The sequence below is a fragment of the Pterocles gutturalis genome, unplaced genomic scaffold (genome assembly GCF_000699245.1).
Source record: "Pterocles gutturalis isolate BGI_N339 unplaced genomic scaffold, ASM69924v1 scaffold46583, whole genome shotgun sequence".
NCBI lineage: Eukaryota > Metazoa > Chordata > Aves > Pterocliformes > Pteroclidae > Pterocles > Pterocles gutturalis.
Window position 1 is genome coordinate 2,398 of NW_010127390.1, and position 23,298 is coordinate 25,695.

The 23,298-nt window shown below is 35.3% G+C and overlaps 1 protein-coding gene across 1 annotated transcript in view; it reads left to right on the forward strand.

The window, feature by feature from the left end:
- Positions 1-319: 319 nt before the first annotated feature.
- Positions 320-23,298, forward strand: part of LOC104465990 (UDP-glucose:glycoprotein glucosyltransferase 2-like) — a 55,822-nt gene continuing 32,843 nt past the window's right edge. The window contains exons 1-9 of the mRNA XM_010079263.1: positions 320-448; positions 1,593-1,705; positions 5,962-6,136; positions 8,043-8,139; positions 9,183-9,261; positions 11,272-11,372; positions 13,985-14,084; positions 16,540-16,600; positions 21,934-22,025. Of these exons, the coding sequence (XP_010077565.1) occupies positions 437-448; positions 1,593-1,705; positions 5,962-6,136; positions 8,043-8,139; positions 9,183-9,261; positions 11,272-11,372; positions 13,985-14,084; positions 16,540-16,600; positions 21,934-22,025 (830 nt within the window). The 5' untranslated portion in view covers positions 320-436. The remainder of the gene's footprint in view (positions 449-1,592; positions 1,706-5,961; positions 6,137-8,042; positions 8,140-9,182; positions 9,262-11,271; positions 11,373-13,984; positions 14,085-16,539; positions 16,601-21,933; positions 22,026-23,298) is intronic.

The following is a 23,298-nucleotide window of genomic DNA, read 5'->3' on the forward strand; positions in this document are numbered from 1 at the left end:
GAAATAAATTAATAAGCTCTATTCAAGACTTTCCATATGGGTCTGCAGAGAGACATTATTATATTGAGTGAATTTTTATATTGCTGAAAATTATCTACATGTGAACTAGTGCTATTGGACTCACTTTTGTTGTACTTGAATTGCATTAGGCCTTTAGAATTGACAGTAAAGGAAACAATTATCAGTAGGCAATGTTCAAGACTTTTGAACTACCAAGCAGCGCTAATGTAATATTTGCGTATTATGTAGCACAGGTAGATATGCCATGTCATTTATGACTAAATACTAACAGTTTGTCTTTTTTTTTTCTTCAACAGATTCAGAGCATTCCTATTACAATTTAATCTTGAAGAAAGCAGGACAATTTTTATCCAATTTCCAAATCAATCTATTGAAGCTTGCACTTTCCATACGGGCATATTCTCCAACTGTTCAGATGTTTCAGCAGGTGACTATGTTATGTGATATATTTGGTACATTATTTTATGCAGTGTTTTGGCTGCAGAGTAAAGAGTGTTCATTACTACAGTTCAGTAAAATACATGCCGACATTATTTGGAATCAAACATGATCCATTTATAAAGGTGATGCTTTATAAGCTGGTTATATTGACAGGAACAAATATGCATGTCTAATTGTATGGATAGCATTATTTTCAGGGCAGAATTTTTGGAATGGTTAGTTTTTAAAACTCAGGTTGTGGGGGTTTTTTGCATTGCTTTAAATAATCCTAGGGGGATTCAGACATTCCCAAAGTAGGAAATTTCCTATAGCATCAAGTAATCTATATTTGTTATTTGGTGGACTTCTCATCTCTCTTATTGTTTTAGTATTTGAAAAGTTGAAAGATGGAATAGTCAAATCTCTGCTTAGTTAATGAAAATGTGTGAGGATATAAATGTACTGTACCTCTAGCCTAAAATTGCTCCTCCTCCTTTTAGCAATACCACTTTCAAGATAAAGTGGGAAATCCATGTTTCTGAAAGGTAATAAGCTGTAGTAAAGTTAGGGGTTTTTGCAAGTGTTCTTTGGAGGAGTATCATAATCTCAGACTCACATGTTTTCATTTTTAACTTTCAGGTTGTGCGTCCGGAGTCATTGATATGCAGTCATATGATTCCCACTTCACATGAGAGTAGCTGAATAGAGTTTAAAAAAAAAAAAAAAGTCAGGGGGCTGGGAGGGAGAGAGAACCAAAAATTGACGTTACTTTTTTTGGGATTTATTGGTTAGCAATCAAATCTTTGTACATTAACATGATTGCTGATAGCGAGTAAAATTAAAAATATCTCAGAGTACAGGCTGTGATTTCAGCTTGTGGAGGTGATTTCTCAGCCCTGTCTTTACAGAACATAAATGGACTTGCATTTTCTGGAGTATGACTGCATTTGATAGACTACATCTTGCAAAGGTTATAAGGTCTTAGTCTTCTAATATTTTCTGTTACTTTTTCACATGTACCCAATTTCAAATGGGCCTAATTAGAAACACAACTCCATGACAGCTATTGAGTTATTTTAATCAAAGGGATGTGAGTTTAAGTTGAAGTGCAATCAGAGCATTCTGGTTGAGTATAATTGTTGAAATATTAGATTGCAGCTGATGAACCTCCACCAGAAGGCTGCAGTGCCTTTGTGGTTATCCATGAGAAGCACACCTGTAAGACTAATGAAATAAAAAAGCTGCTGAAGAAGGCTACTAAGAGGTAAATTTAATGATCTGTGATCTGTTTTAAGAGGAAAAGTAGATTACTAAAGAGGAAAAGGTATTATTGCATATATATATGTTAGTATTTAGAAATTTTGTCTTCTACTTACTTGATAATGCCAAGCCCATAACTCCATTCAGTGGATTTTTAAAGGCATACCTATTTAAAGTATACATTATTTTAAATGAGTTACTTTTAATTTTGAAATATTTTCAACACTTACTGTTAAGAGAATTCATCAATTATGACTCAAAGCAGTATTTTAAAACAAAATTGTAGAGCTTTGCTCCTCTAACCACATGGATAATTTTCTGTTCTCTTTTTTTTTTTTTTATACTATTTTGAATAGTCAAGTTTAAGTTACAGTGTACTTTCTACACAAGCTTACCATTTAATGTGTCTGAGACAATACTTGTGCTGACAGACATTTCGAGGTAGTCAGTGCCACGGTATTTGAGGTTTTCTGGATTGTAAGGGCTTGGCACAGAAGTGGAAGAGGCTCTACCTCAACTGGCATAACCGTTCCCCTCCTTGTTCTAGACTTTGTACCTACCAAGTCTTTCTGCAGGCTTTGTCCTGTGGAAATTAGCATCAGTCCAGAACGAATGTGGGCTGTGAAGTAAAATATATAAAACCTATCAAATAACAAATAATAACAAAATAATGAAAGCAAAATGTTTAGTCTCTAAAAAAAAATGATTTGCATGTTTTCAAGACCTACATGTAATATTTTTTGTTGGGTTTTTTTTCATGCAAAGGTCAAGGTCACCATAATATATATTAGTGTCCATACCCTCAACCACTTCATGGAGATATGTAGAGCTGAAAGATGATTTAATAGGGTGTATTTGTTGGATTTTTATATAAATTGTGAAAAAAACCAAACCTGAAAACCTATAAATTTGTCTCTTTGGGGATGGTTGCTTCTGAAAACATTATGGTATTTATAATGGCTATTTATGGTATTTTCTAGGTCCAGTGATACAATTGCAACCTACTAAATCATTGTCCTTTACTCATTTAGTAGCCACAGCTTTTGCAAAAACACTTCTCTGTCTATTTTGCAATGTCCCGTTTTTAACTATTACAGTCTGCCTAACAAATGTCTCGTACTTTCTTGCATAAATTATTTGTACTATTTTTGGGTTTTAAAATGATGTTAAGTTCTTATGGTCATGTGTTAAGGCATCATGAGACCTTAACATCTTATCACAATGTCTGAATGTTCTCTTCTTCTAAAGCAGTTATACTGGATTCAGCACATTCTCCTTTCTGGAGCTACTATCCCCAAATTTACAAGATTCTGGAAAATCATTATACTAAATAGAATCCTGAAATATTCAGAATTGAAAGAGTTAGACTTCTAGGAATCATTAAGAACTCACAAGAAAACTGAAGTTCTTTCTGTTAAGTTGTTCTTGTGTTTTGGATAGTTTTGTGTGCACCAGTCGCATTACAACCTTCAGAGCTGCAGGGACAAAATCTTGATCTCTTTCTCCTTACCCCAAAAGTAGTTAAGTCACTCAAATACTTAGAGTTCCTGGAGCTAGACTTTGAGAAAAACAGGTTTACCTTCAGGTAATTGTTTCCGCTGTTATTTCCAGTTGTGCTCTGGATAGCAGATGCTTTTCCCTTGTGCTGGAGATATTTAGCCTAGGTGACACAGATAGGGATGTGCTCTGCCTTTTCTATGTGGTGAACAAATGATATATGGGACAGTGTGCCATCTCACTGTTGATACTTCTAAACCAGCCACTCTTTTTCTCTGTGGCTTTTAGGAAAAGAGATCTTTTTTGTTTTCTTGATTCCTTTTTTTATTTCAAACAATTTTCCTTTGTGTTTCATTTTCTATCTTCTGCCATGACATGTCTGTCCACTTAAGCCAGGCCAACTTAAGCTAGGCTTTCAGTTGTGTCCTGAAGTTCCCCACATTGGATGAGAACACTAGAAATGTTATATTCTTCGGGATGATAGTTTCAAATCTCATTGGAAGAGAAAGAAGAGGCTGCAGCATTACTTTGTGCAGATCCATCAGCTCAACCTGAGATCCAGGAAGTCTCAGGCACTTTGGACTTAGGAGAGCCCAAATAATCTGCATGTTAAGGTCAAGATTTTGCTTCATTCCGGTCCTTTATGGAGCAGCTACTGTGATTTCGTCTGCTGCACTTTCAGCCCTGTTGAAATGGACTGCATGGTTCTAATTGGAAGAATTTTGTGTGGAGATGCAATGGGCTGCTCAGGGTCTCTAGATGTTTTAAATCTTCAGTGGTTAAATGGCTGGGATTGCCTGTCTTGCTAACTGTCCAAAACACACCACTAAGATTTCTGGGGCTGTTGCTGCCAAGAGCACAAGCATTGATGGGAATCACATTTTGCTCAAAATGAACAGTTCCTTAGAAGGTTTGTCAGTATACATGTCTGCTGTCTTCTGTCCATCACATTCCTTCTGCATTGTGTCTTGGCAACTATCTAGGCCAGCATATAGCTGTCTGTATAACCCTAGTAACTGCTTAGTGAGTGCTGAACTCCACATCTATGTGGTTTTTTTATCTTTGTCTGCCCAACTGCTGTTCCTTCCCTTTCAGGCAGCCTTCTCATGAGAATCTCTTATGGCAAGAAATAAATTAGCTTTTGGCTCTAAGAGCAAAATCAATTACTTCTCACTAGTACTCAGTGTTGAAGAGAAACAGAGAACGGAGGCTTATCTTGGATTTACAAGGGCTGAATGCTTTAATTCTCCAATCCAAGGTCATTAAGGTAGCCCTATACGGTGTTATTTCACTGCAGCACTTAATTTTTTAGTGAAGCTTGGTCTTTGTACTATAAAATGCTTCTTTTGAGATTGTCAGTTTTGAAGAAAGTTGTGACAGTGCTTGGTACCCACCTTCTGCGAACAGGAGTCATTTTTCTGCTTTGTTGAGGTGACTAGTTAAGAAAGGAGAAGCCTCTTTGATTTAGGTTTTCTGCTGTCTATAAATAACTGTGGCAGCTCTTCTCTCTCTGAATACGAGAAGGAAGTTGCACAAGTCACTTCCCATATGTACACTTTAATTGGGGCAAATCTGGATCTGTTCTTGAACAGAGCTTACTCATTCAAGAGCTGTTTTGGACTCTGTGATGACACCTGCTTTGTCGGCCTTGCCCTGTGATGACAGTGGGAAAGCTTGCTTGATATTTCTGTGACACATGGCTGCATGCACCCAAGTTACTTCTCAAACCGGGCCCCTCCTTTTGGCTCTGCCTTACAAACGTGGTCTTCGATTGCGTATCTGCCAAGCTTCTATAGGAAGTTGGTGTTAAGGCCCTGAGTAACCTGATACAAATTGGCCCGGCTTTGAGTGAGGAATAGAGCAAATGACTTCCAAAAGTCCTATGCAATATAAATTATTCTGTGATTTTTATATTGAAGTTATTACTAAGCTTTGTATCACAGAAACTCTGGCATGTGTAGTTCTGCTCACACCTTTCCAGTATGACTTTTCAGTGACCATCTAGTATACACATCTCTGCAGTGCATGTAGGATTGAGTTTCTCAGCTTGCCTTGGAGAGCTTTGGAGGGAGTTTACTGGTCTTTCAACTGTGACTATGCAAAGGCAACCTTGCAAAAGAAGTGTACTCATTAGTAATTAGTGCATTGAGTATGTTACTCAACCATATCCCCTGTTACTTTTCCATCTTTCCCAGGGTTTATTTAGATGATGAGCGTAGTCATCTAAGAAATCATTGCAGGTATAGGCATAACTTTTCTACAGTCATGGCCTTAAATTATCAGGGTAGGTAGTCAGTCAAAATTTGGAAAATTAGCTAAATTAGCAGAGCTTGATGAAACTAACCCCAGTTAGTTTCCATATGTGTTAGTAGCTTTCTCAGACTTCTCTGAATATCTCTCTGCTACTGATTGATTGATCTGTACCTCTGTAGTAGGTGTAATGCATCATTTAAATTAAAAGGTTCAAGCTGTAACTGATTGTTGCACAAAATCTCAGTGTGCCTTTCGTTTGCTCGTTTTGTTGTGATTTGATAGAATATATTAAAATTATTTATAGGTGAAGCTGATTTTTCAGTTTCTTTAACTTGAAAACTTATGTTCTAAGCTCTTTCGTGAGCGATCATGATTATTTTGTGATGATATTAACATGACTCGCATACTTTTAGCTTATAAGCCCTTAATATTTCAATTATGAGGTAGAAAAACTGCCACTGTTTTTATTTTCTGAATATATAATATCACAATTATTTATTTTTAAACCAGACCCAGGCCATATCTTTTTAAGGTAGATCATAAATTCCCAACTCTCAAAGAGGATGGACCAGTGGTTATTCTTTATGCAGAAATGGGTACAAAGGATTTTGTTAAATTCCACAAGATTTTATCTGAGAAGGCGCAAAAGGAGGAAATTGTTTATGTTCTCCGGCACTATGTTCAGGTATGCAATCCAAATTAACATTGATTCAGTAAACTGTTAGTATTCTGTCTTTATTGTTCTTGGTTTTTGAAAAAAACACTGTTCCTACATTTGATTTTGCATTTGCCTAAATCATGTGTAAAACTTTCTAGATTCACCTAGACTTTGAAGCTGGGAAGGTGTGATAATATTGTCTATTCCTGCATGCAAGCGCAGTTTGCATCGCTGATTGATGTTGAAACACCTCTTTTTTGGTTGTATGTCTGATTTTTGTACATAGTACAAAGATCTTGGGTGAAATCTTGGTGCAGCAGACTGAACATGTTAGTAACAAGAATTAGAATAACAGCAGCTGGAACAGAAAATCAAGCTGAAAAATAATTGCACTTCTCATTTTAAGTATTCTTAGTATAATCTCATGTTCATTGCAGTACAGCAGCATGGGCTATCAGAGTCAACATCACTGTTCAGTTTTTCGGTGCTTGCATTCCACAGTGTCAGTATTTTAAACATGTTTCTGAATGCTTCTCTTAATTTACTCTTCTCCCTGAAGAAACAACACAAGTCAAATATGAGTACATGGAACTACATTGTCCTCAATTTTGGTTATTGGAAGCTTTTAAAAGTTATATTCAAAGTACAGCTCTTAAATAGTGCAACTAATACAAGAATAATCCGATGGAGTGAGAGGTTGCTCAGGCATTTCAGGAAGATGAGATCTGTAGTTTGCAGATGACTTTGAGTTGTTTGCTCACAGTAATGAAATAGAGAATTGGAGGAAACCAGTCTTAAATTCTAAGTTGTGTAGAGGTATAGTTTTTACGTAACTTTCTGCTTTCTTATGCATTTTTTTCCAATTAAATACCTACAGTTTCCTTGCTCTGACAATGCACCATGTTCCCCCCAAATGCCTGTTGTCTTCCTCCCATTTCCTCCTTCCTCACAACATCTGTTTTTATTTTTTGGTTCCCACTGAGTTGGATTCTCTGTCCTTCCTTGCCTTAAATACCAGAAGAGGGAGCATTGAGAGCAGAAGAGCTACAGTCTTTCTGATTTTTTTTTTTTTGGTATCACTGAGGCCACTTACAGAGTGCAGTGCTCTCTCTCCATTGAGATTTGGTTAGAGGACCAACAGAGAATACCCCTGGCCCTGATGTGTTTTCCTTTGTGGGCTGGAAGATTCTCAGTACAGAATGATTTTTAGAAATTGTAAGCTAAAGCTGAAAAGCTTTCAAGCAATTGCTGCTGTGCATGTGCAATTGCATTTTGGGAAGGGAATTTTCATACATTTTGGACAGATTAGGGCACGTTTTCAGAAATAAGTATGCTCTGAGTAATTGCACTATTGAATGTTGAACTCCCACTCCAAAGTTAGAAATGCTTGTTGGTCTTACTAAGTGGCAATCTGGTTTTAGCAGGGATACCCTAATATATTTTCTTAATCCTCCTTGCAGATAGTGATTAATTCTTTCATCAAAACTCTTTGAAAGAATCAGCTTGATGCAGAAATAAAGAATTTCCTCCTACCATGCTGAAGTCTGGCAAAATTACAAAGGAATTAAGAACAGTTTAAAATGTGAATTGTAAGGCATCAATAGTTGCATAGGGTGCTACCAGCTCTGCCAGTTCTACTCCTAATAGTATGTGAAAAGACTACAGTTTTGTCACAGCCTTTCTGTAGTCTGCAGGAGATAAAGAAAGTCCTTCCTTTCTGTTATACACCTCAGTGGGCTGTCAATATGCCTTACATAACTCTTATAGTTTGTTTGGCATGGTATTTTGTACATTGAATCATAAATTGAAAGATGAATGTAGGTTATGACTATCATAACATTGTAAAGTTACGGTATTGGATATTGTTAATCTTCTGTAGAAACAGTTTTTTAACTTATATTTTTTGTTCTGTTAAAATAATATAATCAAACAGAAACCAAGTTCTAGAAAAATGTATTTGTCTGGATATGGTGTAGAGCTTGCAATAAAGAGCACAGAATATAAAGCAGTAGATGACACACAAGTTAAAGGTATGTTGGTTTTTTTAATTTATGATATTGTATTGGAGATACTACTGAAATATATGATAATCTTCAGTTATGAAGTCAGTAATGTTTTGAAGGTTATACTTAATTTCTTCTTACAGAAGAAAGTCTCGGGCATTAGGAACTAAGACATCAAAATATATGTGAGCATATACAACTGTGCTTAGGATATAGTTCATGATCTAAGCTCTACTTGTTGTTTCCTGTGGCTCTTCAAAATGTAACTTATTCTTCCTTTCAATCAGATTGTTTAACCTTTGTTCTTCATTTACTTTGTTTGTTGGCATCTCTAATATGCTAATTACTACAGTATCTACACATTAGTGTTTCAGGGTTGGGCTTTTTTTCTGAAGCTATGTGGAAATACTTTCACAATCTTCTGCAGGAAATATGTGCACTGTCGTAGAATTTGCTACCAGTGTATGTTGTTCTGTGTTAAAGTGTGACATTTACCACAAAAAGTAATAGCTATAGCATTCTGACACAGAGAAGTTACTTTGTGTAGAGATTTACAAGATGTAGATAAACTTAGCTAACTCTCTTTCAGTAAGACTAAGGTTTAATAGCCATTGAGCTACTTCAAGAAGAGTTTCATTTTTTTAAAAAGGGAAAGAAACTGATCTCTGACTTACCTCAAATGCTAGCTGGATATTCAAGCACTTTAAAGTCATCATGGCTTTCAAGCATAAGTTTGGTAGTAGCTGGCTGACAAGAGTTGTACTTTACCATTTAATCAAACTGAGAAGTGGCTATTTTGGAAAGTGAACTATTTAACTATATCAATTTCTTTTATATAAAAACCATTGGATGAATTATATTTCAAAATTAATCTGAATGTTGCTAAGGTCTGTAAAGTGATTCATTCTGATGCCAAAATTTTAATGCATAAATATAAATCTAATTGAAATTACATCTGGGAATGACAACTTTCTGATTCTATGTTTCTGTTAACCACTTTATAATTCATAAGAACATAATACATCAGTAACTTTCTTGGTTTGTATGGTCTACATGTGCTATGTATTCAGGAACAAACGATACAAAAGAAGAGGAAGATGATGATGATGAGGAAAGTGATGTCCAAGGATTTCTCTTTGGCAAATTAAAGTGAGTTGATATAATTTATAATTAAATTTCCTCATTTGTTTCTGGAACCTGAAACAATTTTTTTTTTAATAGAAGTGAGATTTATGTTGGAAATTACTTTGCCACTGATTAATTTTTTTGTGTATGCCTTGTGAATGTAAAGATGCAACAGTTGTTTATTCTGTTCATTTCAACTTATTGCTTTTAGTTTTCTAATTCTCTTACACACAGTAAGCTGTTTTTAAAGTAAAAAAATTCCCTCTGGGCAACAGTCACAAGAACTTAGATCCAAACATGAAAACATGGTGTTCTGCAGTAAATTGTTGCTGCAACTTCTGTTTTCAGATAATTAGAATGAGAATGTTGGTTTTCAAAATGCAAGTAGTAGCACAACAAATCCAAACTCGTGTTGTAGCTACATAAGGTGTTTTTAAGATGGGTAGTCATTTATTTCTTGGAGTTAAGGAATGATATTTCTTGGAAGATAGTGCTTATTATAGATGCCTTCTTATTTCGAAGTTTGTGAATTTGTGTTCTGTTCTGGCAGGAGCTCTTTTCTCTCCCAGTTACAAACTGTTAGTCCAGGTGATTGATTAAATTGGATGCTACCCTGTTGAGGGCTGTGGTCTGCTACTAGTGTTTGCAGTTATCGAAAGTCCTTCCCTTTTCTTGTAGCAGATCCATGCAATGAATCATAAATCTTGGCTTTTTCTTCAAGAAGAAATGCAAGAGTGTGGGTCTCCTCTAGTTTCTTTCTCTCTCTAATTTTTTTTTAAAGTGAAAAGTAAACTTTTTTGTAGATATTCTCACCAAGTTTTAAGTCTTCTCAGAGTTCAGAGCTTCTAATGCTGCCTAAATTCTTGAGAGCCCATCCCCTTTCTGTCTTAAAAGCATTGAGATAGAATTGCACCCAGATCTGCAGGCTTCCTTATTGTTTCATGTATCTGAGACCTTCCACAGGAGGTAATATTAAATGCTTATGTCATATCTTTATCTGAGCTTTAGTTCTTCTTGGATTGTACTAGATTTAGCTGTACTTAGGTTCTTGATGTTGCACTGTGGCTAATTTGTGAAGCTGCTAGATGATTACTCAGACTTTTTGACAATGTTTCTAGGCTTTTCTTCTCTTTTTCATACTGGAGATGAAAGAGATGTTTTGGTAATCTGAAAATTGTCCCTCAGTTACAGCTGTGTCAAAGGTTTACTTTTCTCAGCTATGAAATAGTTACAGATGTAAGCAGAAGACAAAATCTTAGAAATATAGCTATTTGATAATGCAAATCAACCTAATTCAATCCCACATCATGATACCTATCCAGAGAAGGGTATTTTTTTTTCAGTTGGCTTTGTGTGTGTTTGATTTTGTGCCCACATTGACCATAGTATAACTGAACAAGAGAAATGAGGGACCAAGCATCAGTACTAAATCTTGGTTGTGGCTTGTGGCTAGGTCTTATTTGCTGGTTGTCTTTAATTCACAGAAGAACTGAAGATCTGAACAGAAAGAAAAAGAAAATTGTCAGGGTAAATTTGCAAGGAAGGCAATGAAAAGAGTAATTAAAAACCTCAAAACTAGTTAAGAGTTTGCTACTTCATAAAGGGATTTCTAAGAGTACGACCTGCGTTTGTCATTTCTAGGTCTATGTGTACAGTTACAGTTAATCTATAGTACAGTTAGCATACAGTTACGTATACTTTATGCTATAGTAAACTAACTAGACAGTTATCTGTATTGTGTATTAATACTGTTTAATCTTTAGTTCATTTATTCCATCAAAATTTATGTGACAGTGTTTGAGACAGATCACTATGAAGCAATTGAACTCCTTCTTGTAATTAACAGGTTTTTAGTCCTCAGAAATCACCTCTTCTCACCCCAAATACTCATTTTTATTTTAACAATTAATAAAAATTTTAATTCTTACTTGTTACCATAAAGATATGGTATTAGCTGGGCACAATGCTGTAGATAAACGCAGACATTGATGGATGTCATTGAATTTGCTTTTTTTAAAAAAAAAATTATTGTAGACGGATGCATCCTGATCTGAAAAATAATCTGAAAGAGTTTAAAAAACATCTGATTGAAACTACTAACAACATGGAACCACTGAAGGTTTGGGAATTACAAGGTATGTATTGCATTTTTCTGAATTAACACAGTACTCTGTTTAATTTTCCTTTGTTATGTAGATGTATCAACATTATGATAAAAGCTTTTTCTAAAAAAGAGACATGTGGTTTCACAAAAATGCAGTATTATATCCAATATTTAAAAAGAGTGTATTGGTATCTTGTCCTGTTATTACATGTTAGAAATTAAAGGAGCATTGAAGTAATTTTATAAGATGGAGAATCACAACCAGCTTTACAAATTTTACAGACAGAAGTTGTATTGCCCAGTTTTCTGCCTGGTGTGTTATCTCAGATGTTAAATTTAGTTTCAGATTTTTTTTGAGAGGTCAGGCAAAAAATATCATTTTGACATGACTATTGAGTCAGGACAAAATACCGGTTAAGATTTATTTTTTCTTTAGTTTATAAATTCTAACTTTTTTCAGTGTACTGGAGTTCATGTTGATACATTTCTTTATATAACATCAAATGGAAGAATATGCTTTTAAAAGCTTTCCCATGGAAAAGGAGAACAAATACATAGAAGCTGATTTCTAAGCAGCTTCTGTGCTGAGGACCTGCAGGGCATTCTGTAGCTTGAATGGAATCACTCTGAAATAGGTCCCTAAAATGTCATGACACTTAAGTTTAGGTAACTAAATTTTACCTGTTAAATTCTTCAGTTTTAGAGGATAACCGGATCAAAACTGGTTTGCCTTTATGCTAGTGCAATGAAGGAGACTGAGGAATCATCTGAACTTCAGTGTCTTTTTTTGGACCCTGATTGTTACGGAGCTTCCTATCATTATCTGTTCTGAAACTGGCTGAGATAATTGTAGTTCCCTTGCAGACTTTTATCAATGAACTCCCCTTCAGCTGCAGGATTTATCTTGGTCCAAAATTTTAAACCAAAAACCATTGTATTTCAGTTATCCCAAGAAATCTACCATGCAAATAATAAAAAAAATTATCTTTTTGTTTAGTTAATTTTTTTTTACACGATTGAATACCATTCTATTGATGTTCAAGCAGAAGCAGCTGTGAAGCTTTGATCATCCCTTTAGTGTCTGCCTTCAAAAGCTGGTATAAGGTCTTTATTTACTGGTGGTCTTTTCTGTGGTGTCATGGCTATATAGATGAAAATGAGATTTGTGCTGCTCCCCAGGCAACCAGTTCATACAGCATGGAAGCTAAGTAAGCGTTGAGATGCTGTTTGTTCAGTGCCAGGAAGACTGGTACTGGCTGGTGATAAGCACATTAAGGGCCTTTTCAGACAGGAGGTCTTCAGCTCCATCTTTATATGGTGCAGTTGTTTTGATGCTCTTACTCCTGACCTGACTGGGTGTTTTCTCTAGTCCATTCTTACCGACTAATTGTAGTGGCTGAGTTGATGGCTCAGCTGCTCTGATTTCTTTTAATTAGCTTCCAACTAAATTGAACAAAAAGTCTTTCAGCTATAGGGAATACTTCTATTTATAAATGACCCTAAACACCATTCAAAGACTTGCCTTTCAAGAGCCTTTATGTTTTAGGCAAGTAATTAAATTTCCTATTCATAGTGAAAAATGATGCACAGGGTAGCAATGTGGTATTCCTTTTAATAGCTCATACTTTTATCTGTGTGAACAGCCTCTTGGTATCTAGTGCTTCATCCTCAATGAATTTCTGCCTGGTGCTTTATACTACACATGGCATCTGCTTTCCTCAAACTGAATAACCTGAGGCCTTCAATTTCTGCTCAAATGTCTTAACTAGCAGACTGTGAGCAAAAAGCATCTCATCCCTGATGTAGTTAGGCAGACTGTATCCGAAGCACATGGAAGCACCTAGTATGTTATTGCCTTACTCCATTGGTACCATAACTGTATTTTCCCCAGTCTCATGTGCCAAGATTAGTCACACCCAAGTTAGGGACCTAGAGACAGCTAACTGAATTGCATCGTTGTTTTTCTAGTGGATAGGGAAATGAATTATAAGCTGTCCTGATATATGCAAATTTACTTCATTCTGAGAAAAAAGCATAAAGAGAAAAATTAGATCCCTTTAAAAATTGTCCTAGACATATAAGAGAACTGAAATTTGTCAGTAGGTTGGTCTCTTTCAGGAGTCTCCCATTTTCTTTTCCTGTGAAATTGCTGCTAACTCTTGAAAACTGTACACTTCACATGCTGAATACAGTCTTCTACATTTAACATATCTGTTCTCTGAAAATCTTGAAGTCCTCGAGCTGGAAGGATCTTATTCTCTACTGTAGTTATGGGTGTCTGGGTTGGTGTATATCTAGGTTTGAGCATGCTACCCTTGTGATACTGGCGTAATATCACGTGATTAATTGTCTGGTTTTTTTCAGTGTGTTTTTGTAAACTTAGAAATTATGTTTATAATGTGTATGCTCAAGACGGCTGAGCAGAATTGTGTAGAAAAGCCTGGGTTTGTTATTTCCAACTTTTAATTGCCTGTCTTTTTGACCTTAATAATCTTACTTTTCTAATATTTCTAATTTAATCTTTTATAATGCATAATTAAAACATAAAAAATGTTAATGAAGAGAGTGTGTATATGGAATCATTTTCTGATTGTAGGCAGTATTGATTGAGAGTGATATTTCCAGTGAATTTTTTTTTCCCAGATCTTAGTTTTCAAGCAGCTGCTCGAATTATGTCTACCCCTGTTTATGATGCCTTAAAGGTAATGAAAGACATAGCTCAGAACTTCCCAATAAGAGCCAGGTATGATACTTAAGTTTGGTTTTCAAATACTGTTTTTATGTTTGCGTTTTAATCTAGTGACAGTAATACAGACTTATATCCAAATCCTGCAGTCAAGTATTCATGTTTTACAGCTTGCCGGCTGGATCCAAGGTAATTTAATTGAAAGAAAATAACTCCTGGGAGAGCTCATGACCGGTCTTGTAAATGTTTTCTGTCTGATGCTGGAGATGCCAGGAAGGCATTCTGCTCCTTCAGGCACTTATGCCTAGTCCTCCAGGCTTCTGCTGGAGTTATACTTCCCTGGGTGCAAAATTCTGTTGACTTAATATCAGATCTACTCATAGTAGGAAGAGGCAAAATTGTTTTAATTTTGCAGGGGATCCACCCACATTAGTTCTAAGCACAACATCGTTGATAAGATGAGGCCCTGGCTACTGTATGTACAGTAACATCTCCCATAACAGATTGCTTAACAAAAGATCAAGGTAAACATTAAATAAATGAATAACATTTTCCTCTGTACTAATATTAAAAATGGCTCTTCCTTTAAGCCAATTGTATTGTGATTGAGACATGCTTTTCTTTATATTTAATAAGTTCTTAATGTAATCCTATCAGCAGTATTTGCTTGAATTACTGAATTAAATAGGATGCTAAATAGGGTTATTGACTATGTGTGTTTTTACATTTTACAGCTCTTGTTTAATTACCACATAATGTTTCATTGTCATCTCTGGTATTCTGTTAGAGAAAATCTATGCTGTAATGGAAGAACTGCCTTTGTAAAATCTTGTTTCAAGGAAGAAAAATAACTTTCAAAATACCTGAAACGTAATTGTTATGAAATAGTAAGGTAGAAGTTTACATTTAGATGAGCAGTCAGAAAATGCAGCTTTTCATTGGAAGACAGTGGAAATGTACATAACATTGAACTGCAAGGCCAGTTCATTTTTAAAAGGACAGGAAAAAGAGTCAGTTTGAAGTACTCTAGGTGACATTTAAATAATGGATTTTAAAAGTCATTAAATTGTTATATCTCTGACTCGTGCTATGTATTTGTGGCATGAGAGCACAGTTTACCTGCTCTTCAAACACTTTATTTTTATGAGTAGAAGTATAAGACTTTAGAATTACTAAAAGACATACGCCAGTTCCTGTCCTGTATAATTTGTTCTAATATGCTCATCTAGCATGTTATTTTTAACATAAGAGATTACGAATATTTAGATTATTTAAAGTTGTTAGGTCTGCATTGACAACAAACTTAAATCAAAGGGGCATTGTGTAAAAACAGTGAACAAAATATATTTCCTTAATAATCTAATTACAACCTGTTGAGTCAAAAATACTAGTCTGGAAAAAAGCCACCTAGAATAAACAGGAAATTCAAAGATATGGCTTATTTGCTTAAGATAGGTACCTGATCATTAAAACAGTAGTGTTTTAAAATTGTTTAAATTTCACACAGTTTAGATATGAAAACCATTTTTCAGTTATGCAAATTTTGGTTGGAAAAGGTTGTATAAAAATTTTAGAACTATAGTTCTGAAAATAAAAATGGAATATAATATGTTCCCTAAAAATTGAAGGGTTCTTTAGACCATAAGAAAGTAGTACACCATTCCTCTGGAAGTTTCTTTCACTTTTTAGTTTATAACCTGCATTTCTGTGTCTTGGTATTTCCAGTTGAAAAGGTTAGTCCAAGGTAGATTGTACAAAATGTCATCAGATGTGGACAGTGTAAGACCTGATATATGTCATGGCGACATTTCGATAATTCATTTTCTAGGATATTTTTCATCTTTGATATATTGTATACATGTCATAAATATTTGTTATTTAAAAATACAATAACAAGAATTATAATACTGTGTTTCTTGCTATCCATTCATCATTCATGAATGTTAATGTTATGAACATGTGAAAAGTTTCCTTTTTTCCCCTGATATGCAGTACTGTATAGCTACATGTTCTTCCAGATAAGAGTAAAGATGCATAAAACTACATGATAGAAAAATCACAACCTTAAGGTCATATAAGAACATTCCTACATCATGTAGAATAATAATTAGTATCTGCTATACAAATATGGCATTTATTTAGGTAACAATTTAGATGATCAAACAACTTACTTTTTTATAATATACGTGGTATTTTCCAGGAAAAACAAAACAAAACAAAAAAACCCAACCAAACAAAATAAAACCCAAGAGCAAAGACTGAGATTGGTAAAAAATATACTGATAATATTACTTCAACAAAACCTAGCTTAAATTTGAAACTTGCATTTCCTAGAGTAACAGAGAACAAAAAAATTGTTTTGAAAATAAAATATTTATGACACTGCATTACTCTTCTCTTTAAGTCTTAATTACAGTGCATTGGATATGGCATTAAAATAACATATTTCTCATTATTTAATGCATTTTTAAAGAAACTGTGGTTGAGTGATACCAATATTTTATTTTTACAGATCATTGACCAGAGTGCTTGTAGACAAGAAAATGCGAAATGAAATAGAAGAAAATCAGAAGGTTTGTCTTTAATTTCTTCAGGTGGATGTTTGAGTTACTATCATATTATTGCTTTTTGATATTTTTATTAGTCGTGGTTTATACCAAAGAAAAAAGAGCTAATTGCTCTAAACATCTTTTATTAAATAAATAACTTTGAAATACTCAATTCAAATTTTTCACTTTTTGCTGTTCTTGGTACTTTTTCCCTTCCCACTTTTGATTTTATATAATTAGGCAAGGACAAACAATTCTTATGGAGTGTTGTGTTCAGTCATAAATTGTGTGCTGTGAAAGCAAAATAGATATCAATTAATTATGCTAGAGCTTTGATGTTGAATCTAGGCCTGCTGTTTATGTTATGCTCAGCACATGCTAGCTTTGAGCTTTCCACACTCTTGGAATCACGCATGCAACTATTCCGCAAGGCATTTCGAACATCAGCTGTGGTAGATGGTGGATTTGTTTTCATCCTTGTTGCACTGCATCTTTTGTATGTCACATGAGGAGTTCATTGTTCTTGTGATTTTGACTGTTCTGAGATGTATTCTAAGATGCGACTTTGTGTTTGTAGAGTTCATGACATCTGTCATATTTTTTGTCTCAGTTCAGAGTTTGGATTTTTTCTTTCAAGTTGAGTGTTAAAATTAAATGTTAGCAACCAGACTTTTAGGACTGGTCACATGAAGTGACATCCATAGCACTGTCCTTAGTGTTGATCTTTAGAACATATATTTTCATATGGTGTTAAGACTGATCAACCACCATAGTGAAAAGGATTTATTTCTTACTGATGACACTCCTGTACTTTTGCAATGTTTCCATGTATCATTTTGCTTTGTATGCATTCAGGCCTTTTCCTCTTGTCTTGCCAAGACTGCCAAGACTAGTATCTCCAGGGGAATGCCTTTTCAGTTTCTTCCACCTTCCAAAACAGTGAAAGCAAACAATGTCCCTGTAGCACTGATGCAGCCTTCTCATAAGGAGCTTGTCATCTCCATTGTAGCAGAAATTCCGTATAAATGTTTTAGAGGTCTTCACCATGCAAAACTAATCTAGAGCCTTGAGTATTTCATGCCCAAATAGTGACAAGCTCACGATACATCCTTGTAAACGGTTATTCCAACAATTGTATAGGAGATTTTTTTGCCCATAGGTGATTGCATGTGGGATTGGTATATTGACAATACAGTTCACATATCCCAGCAGGTCACCTTCCTGAGCCTTTCTTGTGTACAGGGTGCATGTTTTATTCTTCTGTTTTCACAGATTTCTTAGAGTGGACTCAATGTTATGCTGAACTCTTGTTTCTTGCACTAGTGAGAAGTGCCATAGTTTTTGCTCAAGGGAGCAAATCAGTATCTGCACCCCACTTCATTGCTTTGTGTATACAGCTGAGATAGGCATTTTCCTATACCTCTCTGTTAGGGTTATAGTCAGGATAAAGCAAAACAAAGCCCTGGTGATCACAGTTTCTTCAAAGTATGAGTGTTGGTATCAGGACTTTCCTTGTTTCTTGATGAAGTCTTTACAATGTCTTTCTCAAATTGCAAAAATCAAAACCAACTGCTTAATCAAAAACTATTCCTCCACCCCAAAATGCAAAAAAGTAAAGGTATACGAGGAATTAACATGGCTATTATAGGGATTAGTAAAAGTAACAAAGATTTAGTTTGAAATGAAGATGTCTGCATGTAGGCACATTTATTTGGTATCTAAACTCCTCTTATGACAATGAAGATCTACATCAAAAACAATTTAGCTCACTCAGTGGTTGTTTTGTGAGACATGATTGAGTTGCCTAAACCTGGATTTCTGATGTCATTTGACATGCTGCAGGCTATCCAAGATAGCCACACAGGTCTGGCACATGTGTCCACTGGGACATCCATTCCTTTCTGCCTGACCTGTACTTTCCCGTCAAAGGTGCCTTATTCTGAAACAAATGACACTGGATATCAATGTGGTTAGTCAGCTGAATCACTCCTATGATTCCATGACTGTATTAAATACATTAACTATAACAGGATCTTAGGCACCTATCAGACTAAGTTTAAATTTCTTACTGCATCCTACCTGAGGCTGCTGGCCTTTAGACAGCTAAAAGCTAAAATCTGTTGAATAAAAAATAAAATAAATTCGCATATGCATTCTTGAACTGCAGTACATCCATCTAGCAGCAGGAGAGATATGATCTCATGCTGCGTGTAACTGGATGATTCCCTCTCAAGATAATGAAAGTTGAATAGGAAATGCAACGGGAGGAAATAAAGGTATTAAAAGGTATTAAAAGTTGAAAGGCATGTGATGATTTAGGTGTAATGAATTGATACCTAACTAAGAAATAGACAAAGAACTGCTTTAGATAAAAAGAAAACTAAAATCTCATTAAACACAACTCACAACTTCCAGTGCAATTATTTGCTGACAGTTTAGCAAGAAAATACTGTATGAGTATTATCAGCATTAATTTCTAGTCTTGGATGCCTAAATACTCCTCCTATCAAAGTTGCTACGGCAAATGGGTGCTCTTCTGAACAATTGAATGCCTAGCATCAAAACTGTATAGCGAGTCTTAGCTCTGATTCAGCCTAGTTCTTTTCCTACTGCAGTACTGGAAACCTTTTAGACTCCCATTTCAATAGCCAGTGGCTGATACTTTTCTCATTGTTCTTGCATTCATTTTACTTAGTATTAGTTTTTGTACGACCTACATCAGCCAGTTGCAATCTTACTCAGTATCTCTATTTACATGAGTGTCTGGCCTTGTAGGAATGACCAGTAAGCTTTCAGTAGTGGTAAGAGATCTCTTATCCAAAATGCTGATTTCAGTGCTTCAGCGAGAGGGACTGTTGTAGCTGATCTCACAAGTTCTGTGCAAGAGCTGTGAAAGATGCTGGTAAGATTTCTTGAGACTGGAATCTTCCTTGTGTTTATTGTTCACTCCTTGAGTCCAGTGGCATTAAGGGGGATTTTTCTGTGGTCACAGCACTTTGTGGCACAACTCTGGTATTAAAACTGGGATCCAAGTTGGGTTTGCTAACTACAGAAAAATTTCAGGTATACCTAGGACTTTGAATGCTTCTCTGCCTGTTGCAGAGGAGTTTCATCACTCTGCCTGGCTGTTTAATTTTGTCCCATCTGCCTGTTTTGCTTGTGTCTCAGGATCAAACTCTGTGTAGGTAAAACAATCAGAAATTTCACCTGCTGCAAGGGCACATGGCATTGTCTGGCATCTGTGAATTTTGGCTGCTTAGAAGGGATGTGTAGAATGAGACCTTGGGAGGGTGTGTAGTTCTTTGTGAAGCTGTGGTAGGAAAAATATAAATGTCAGAAACCATCCGCTACTTCTGCTTTTTGTTTTAATGGTTGCATGAGGTTTAACAAAGATAAAAATATGAAGTCATGCACTTGGCTCAGAGTAATCCAAAGAACCAATTAGTTACAAAGAAGATAGAAGTCCTTCTTCTGTACCGACTTTTGGGACATACCAAAAAACCATTTCTGCAATTTAGATAAGATTGGGAATAAAGTGAGTTTTATGAATTTTAAAAGTAATTAAATTATCTCTTTCTTTTTTTCCTTATCTGGCCATAGGAAACCTACTGTCATGCGTTTATGCTCCTTATTTTTGAAACGCCACTGACAGCCATTTTTTTAGGTGCCTACTAAAATTTTCATGAAAGATAATTGCTAACTAAATTTTTTTAAAAGGCTTTCTTGTTATTTCTTAGCATTAGTGGGATGCAGTCATCCCCCCCCCCCAATCTACCATATTCTTTACATTGTATTTTAGTTTGAATATATGTATTTAGATACTTTATAACAAACATAAGTAATTATTACTCTTTTGTAAATCTACATACAAAAAAGCAATGAAAGCAGTACAAAGTTCAAGTTACAGCATTAGAATAAAGTACAGTTACCAATTTCAAAAGCTGTTTTTCAAGGTTAAGGGCAGGTTTTGTACTTTCGTTAAAATTTTTCTGTGTCAGGCTCAGACTTATCACAGGTGCATTTTTTTTTTTCATGGAGAGCTCTGCCTTTCAGACGTTGATATTATGTGCCATTACGTATTTCCATTCTTCTTTAGGTTGTGAAAATGTTTATATATACTTAAGGGAAATGGTACCTTTTCAGTGAATGATGAGTAGTATGCACATCGGTTGGATTACAAGGAGCTTCAAGTGCACTGTTGTCTCATTTATGTGGGGTTGAACTTATAATGCCACAAACCAGTTAGCTTTGAGTTTACTTACATTTATCTGTGAAAGTAACCACGCTACCTCAAAGGAATAATATCACTTTCACTGTTGTCCCATTTTTTCTCTCATTTGTTCAGTGGCAGGCTCATAAGTGGACTAATATATGCAGCCTGAGCTGCTTGCTCTAAGTGTGCTTTTGTTCAAAGTGTACTTTTTGTTCATGCTTGTTTTGATCAGCAAGTGGGAGCTAAATGGGAAAAAAAATATTTCTCAGCTTGCTTCTTTTCTGCCTATTTTTGGTGCTTTCAATTCCTCTGTTGGGAATTAAGACAGATCTGGAAATCTGACCGTTCCTTGTGGGGTGAGTTGGGATAAACTGCTGCTTTTGCTCCTGTTACTTATCTTGCTACAGCCACTGTAGATTGAACAGCGTGGTGCCTCTCAGCTCCCTGAACTAAAATTATAAGGCTTACCTTACTCCCTAAATACTTCCTCTTGTATTTGTTTATTGTGGATTTTTTTTTTATTCTTTACAATCGAAGGATATGCTATCCCTTTCTGATTTTTTTTTTCCCAAGGCCCTTCTGTTAGATGAGATTGTGTGTTTCTAGTCTGTCTTTCCTACCTCCCACTAACAATTGCAACTACGCATTTTTGAAATTGTGAAAGATTTTAAGCTATTGAGAAGCTAGTTTCAAGTGGAGGTCTGAAGGACACATGCAGAGTCTCCCTTTGATCTCCATTTAGAAGTGAGTGGATACGTAGAAGGAATAAGCTGGGGGTAATTTTTCAACAACTTACAAGCCGTATTTCTGTATCTGTGTGTATTTTCACTTTCTGTTGGCACACACTGAGAATGTGTGCTTGTCTATACCTTGCACAGGTAGGGACACTGTAGGTTCCTTTGGGGAGGTTATCAACTATTTTAATTTGTGTTTGTATTAAGCATTGAAAATGTGTTCAACAGCACTCATAAAAGTATGCTGTCAATATTGTTACCATCAACACTCCGCTAAAAGGAGAAACTATATGGAAGAGATTTAATGTCTGTTGTGTTGAATTGCTTAGTTTTATATATTTATGTATCTGTATGTGTGTGTTAGTGTTGACACATACCTAAATAAGTTAGCAGTACTTCTTATTTTTAAGCATTTTCATGAAACGCTTGGAATCCAACCTGGAGAAGCACGTTTATTTCTCAATGGCCTTCATATTGACCTGGATTTTCATGATCCATTTAGGTAAGATGGTGTATTTTATTTAAAAATCATAGAATTATGAATAATATTGGAGAAGTTGTCCTCATGATGATACATAATCGCATCTCCTGCATTTTGGGGCCCAGGAAGTGCTCCAGTAAAGGGAATACTGGTTTACAGTGGTTTTACTTTGAATATGAACATTGTATAAGCAGTTGAAAAAAAGTATTTTCTCTTGGAAAATATTTTATGATTTGCTTACAATTTTATGATTCACCATGTAAAATTAATTTGGAAATGGAAGGAATGCAACATGTATATATAAAAAGGTGGGAAAAGCACTTAAAAATGTAAGTTAAGTGCTTTCACATCCCTTTTTAAAAAAAATTTCCAAAAAATTTTCAGGCATTAAATTTAGATACACAACACCTTGGGTTATTTTTGGCATGCTTCTGAGTCTGTGTCTGGCCACCTTTTATTATAAGTTCTGTTAATGCAGAACTAAACTGCTTTTTGTTGTAAGAAATCTTTTTCTAGTTTGTGTAATCATAGTATAATTATTTGAGGTCTGACTTGAGTCTTTTATGCAAGCACTCATATAAACTGTAAACATTTTCCCTTGCATTCTCTTCTGTACGTTGTCAACAGCAGGACAGACATGACTACTTCAAAATCATCTTTGGTGGCCTACAAGCTGTCAGTAGATCTACTGATACTAAGGCTGAGGGGTTTTTTTCCTGTTTCCCAGGATCTGTCAGAGTCTACAATTTTTTATTTTTCTATTCTTTAACTCAAAATGTCTTTGTTTCTCCTTACTGGAGATTCTTAAGCTTTCTTGGTTTTAGCAGTTATACTTGCAATTTTTACTTAATTATTTTCTCAGACAGAGTTTTGAAATGGAGTCACTTGCATCTTTTTTTGATAATGATGCAAATACTAATAGCGCTTTTTAATGCTAGTGTTAGGTTTAATTTCAATATAATTTAGGAGACACTTTTCAGAATAGAGAAAACTCAGAATGAAGCAAGATAGAAATATAGGCATTTGGAAAATCTTGCCTTCTGTGTTCTAGCAGGTGAGTACTTCAGGTTTGTTTCCATCTCATATTGAATTTTCAGATTGTAACAAATGTTACGGTGTCCTGTTGGGTCTTCTGGGAAATAATTTTGTTTTAGGAGAGTAGCTATGTCTTTCCTCAATGCTGTTTTCAGGGTTCTGTTGTGATGCAGATTTAGGGCTTGTCTGTGTCTGCATCACTTGGTGCTTGCTTCTCTACATACTTGCAAAGCTTCCTGTTATTTGTATAATATGCTGT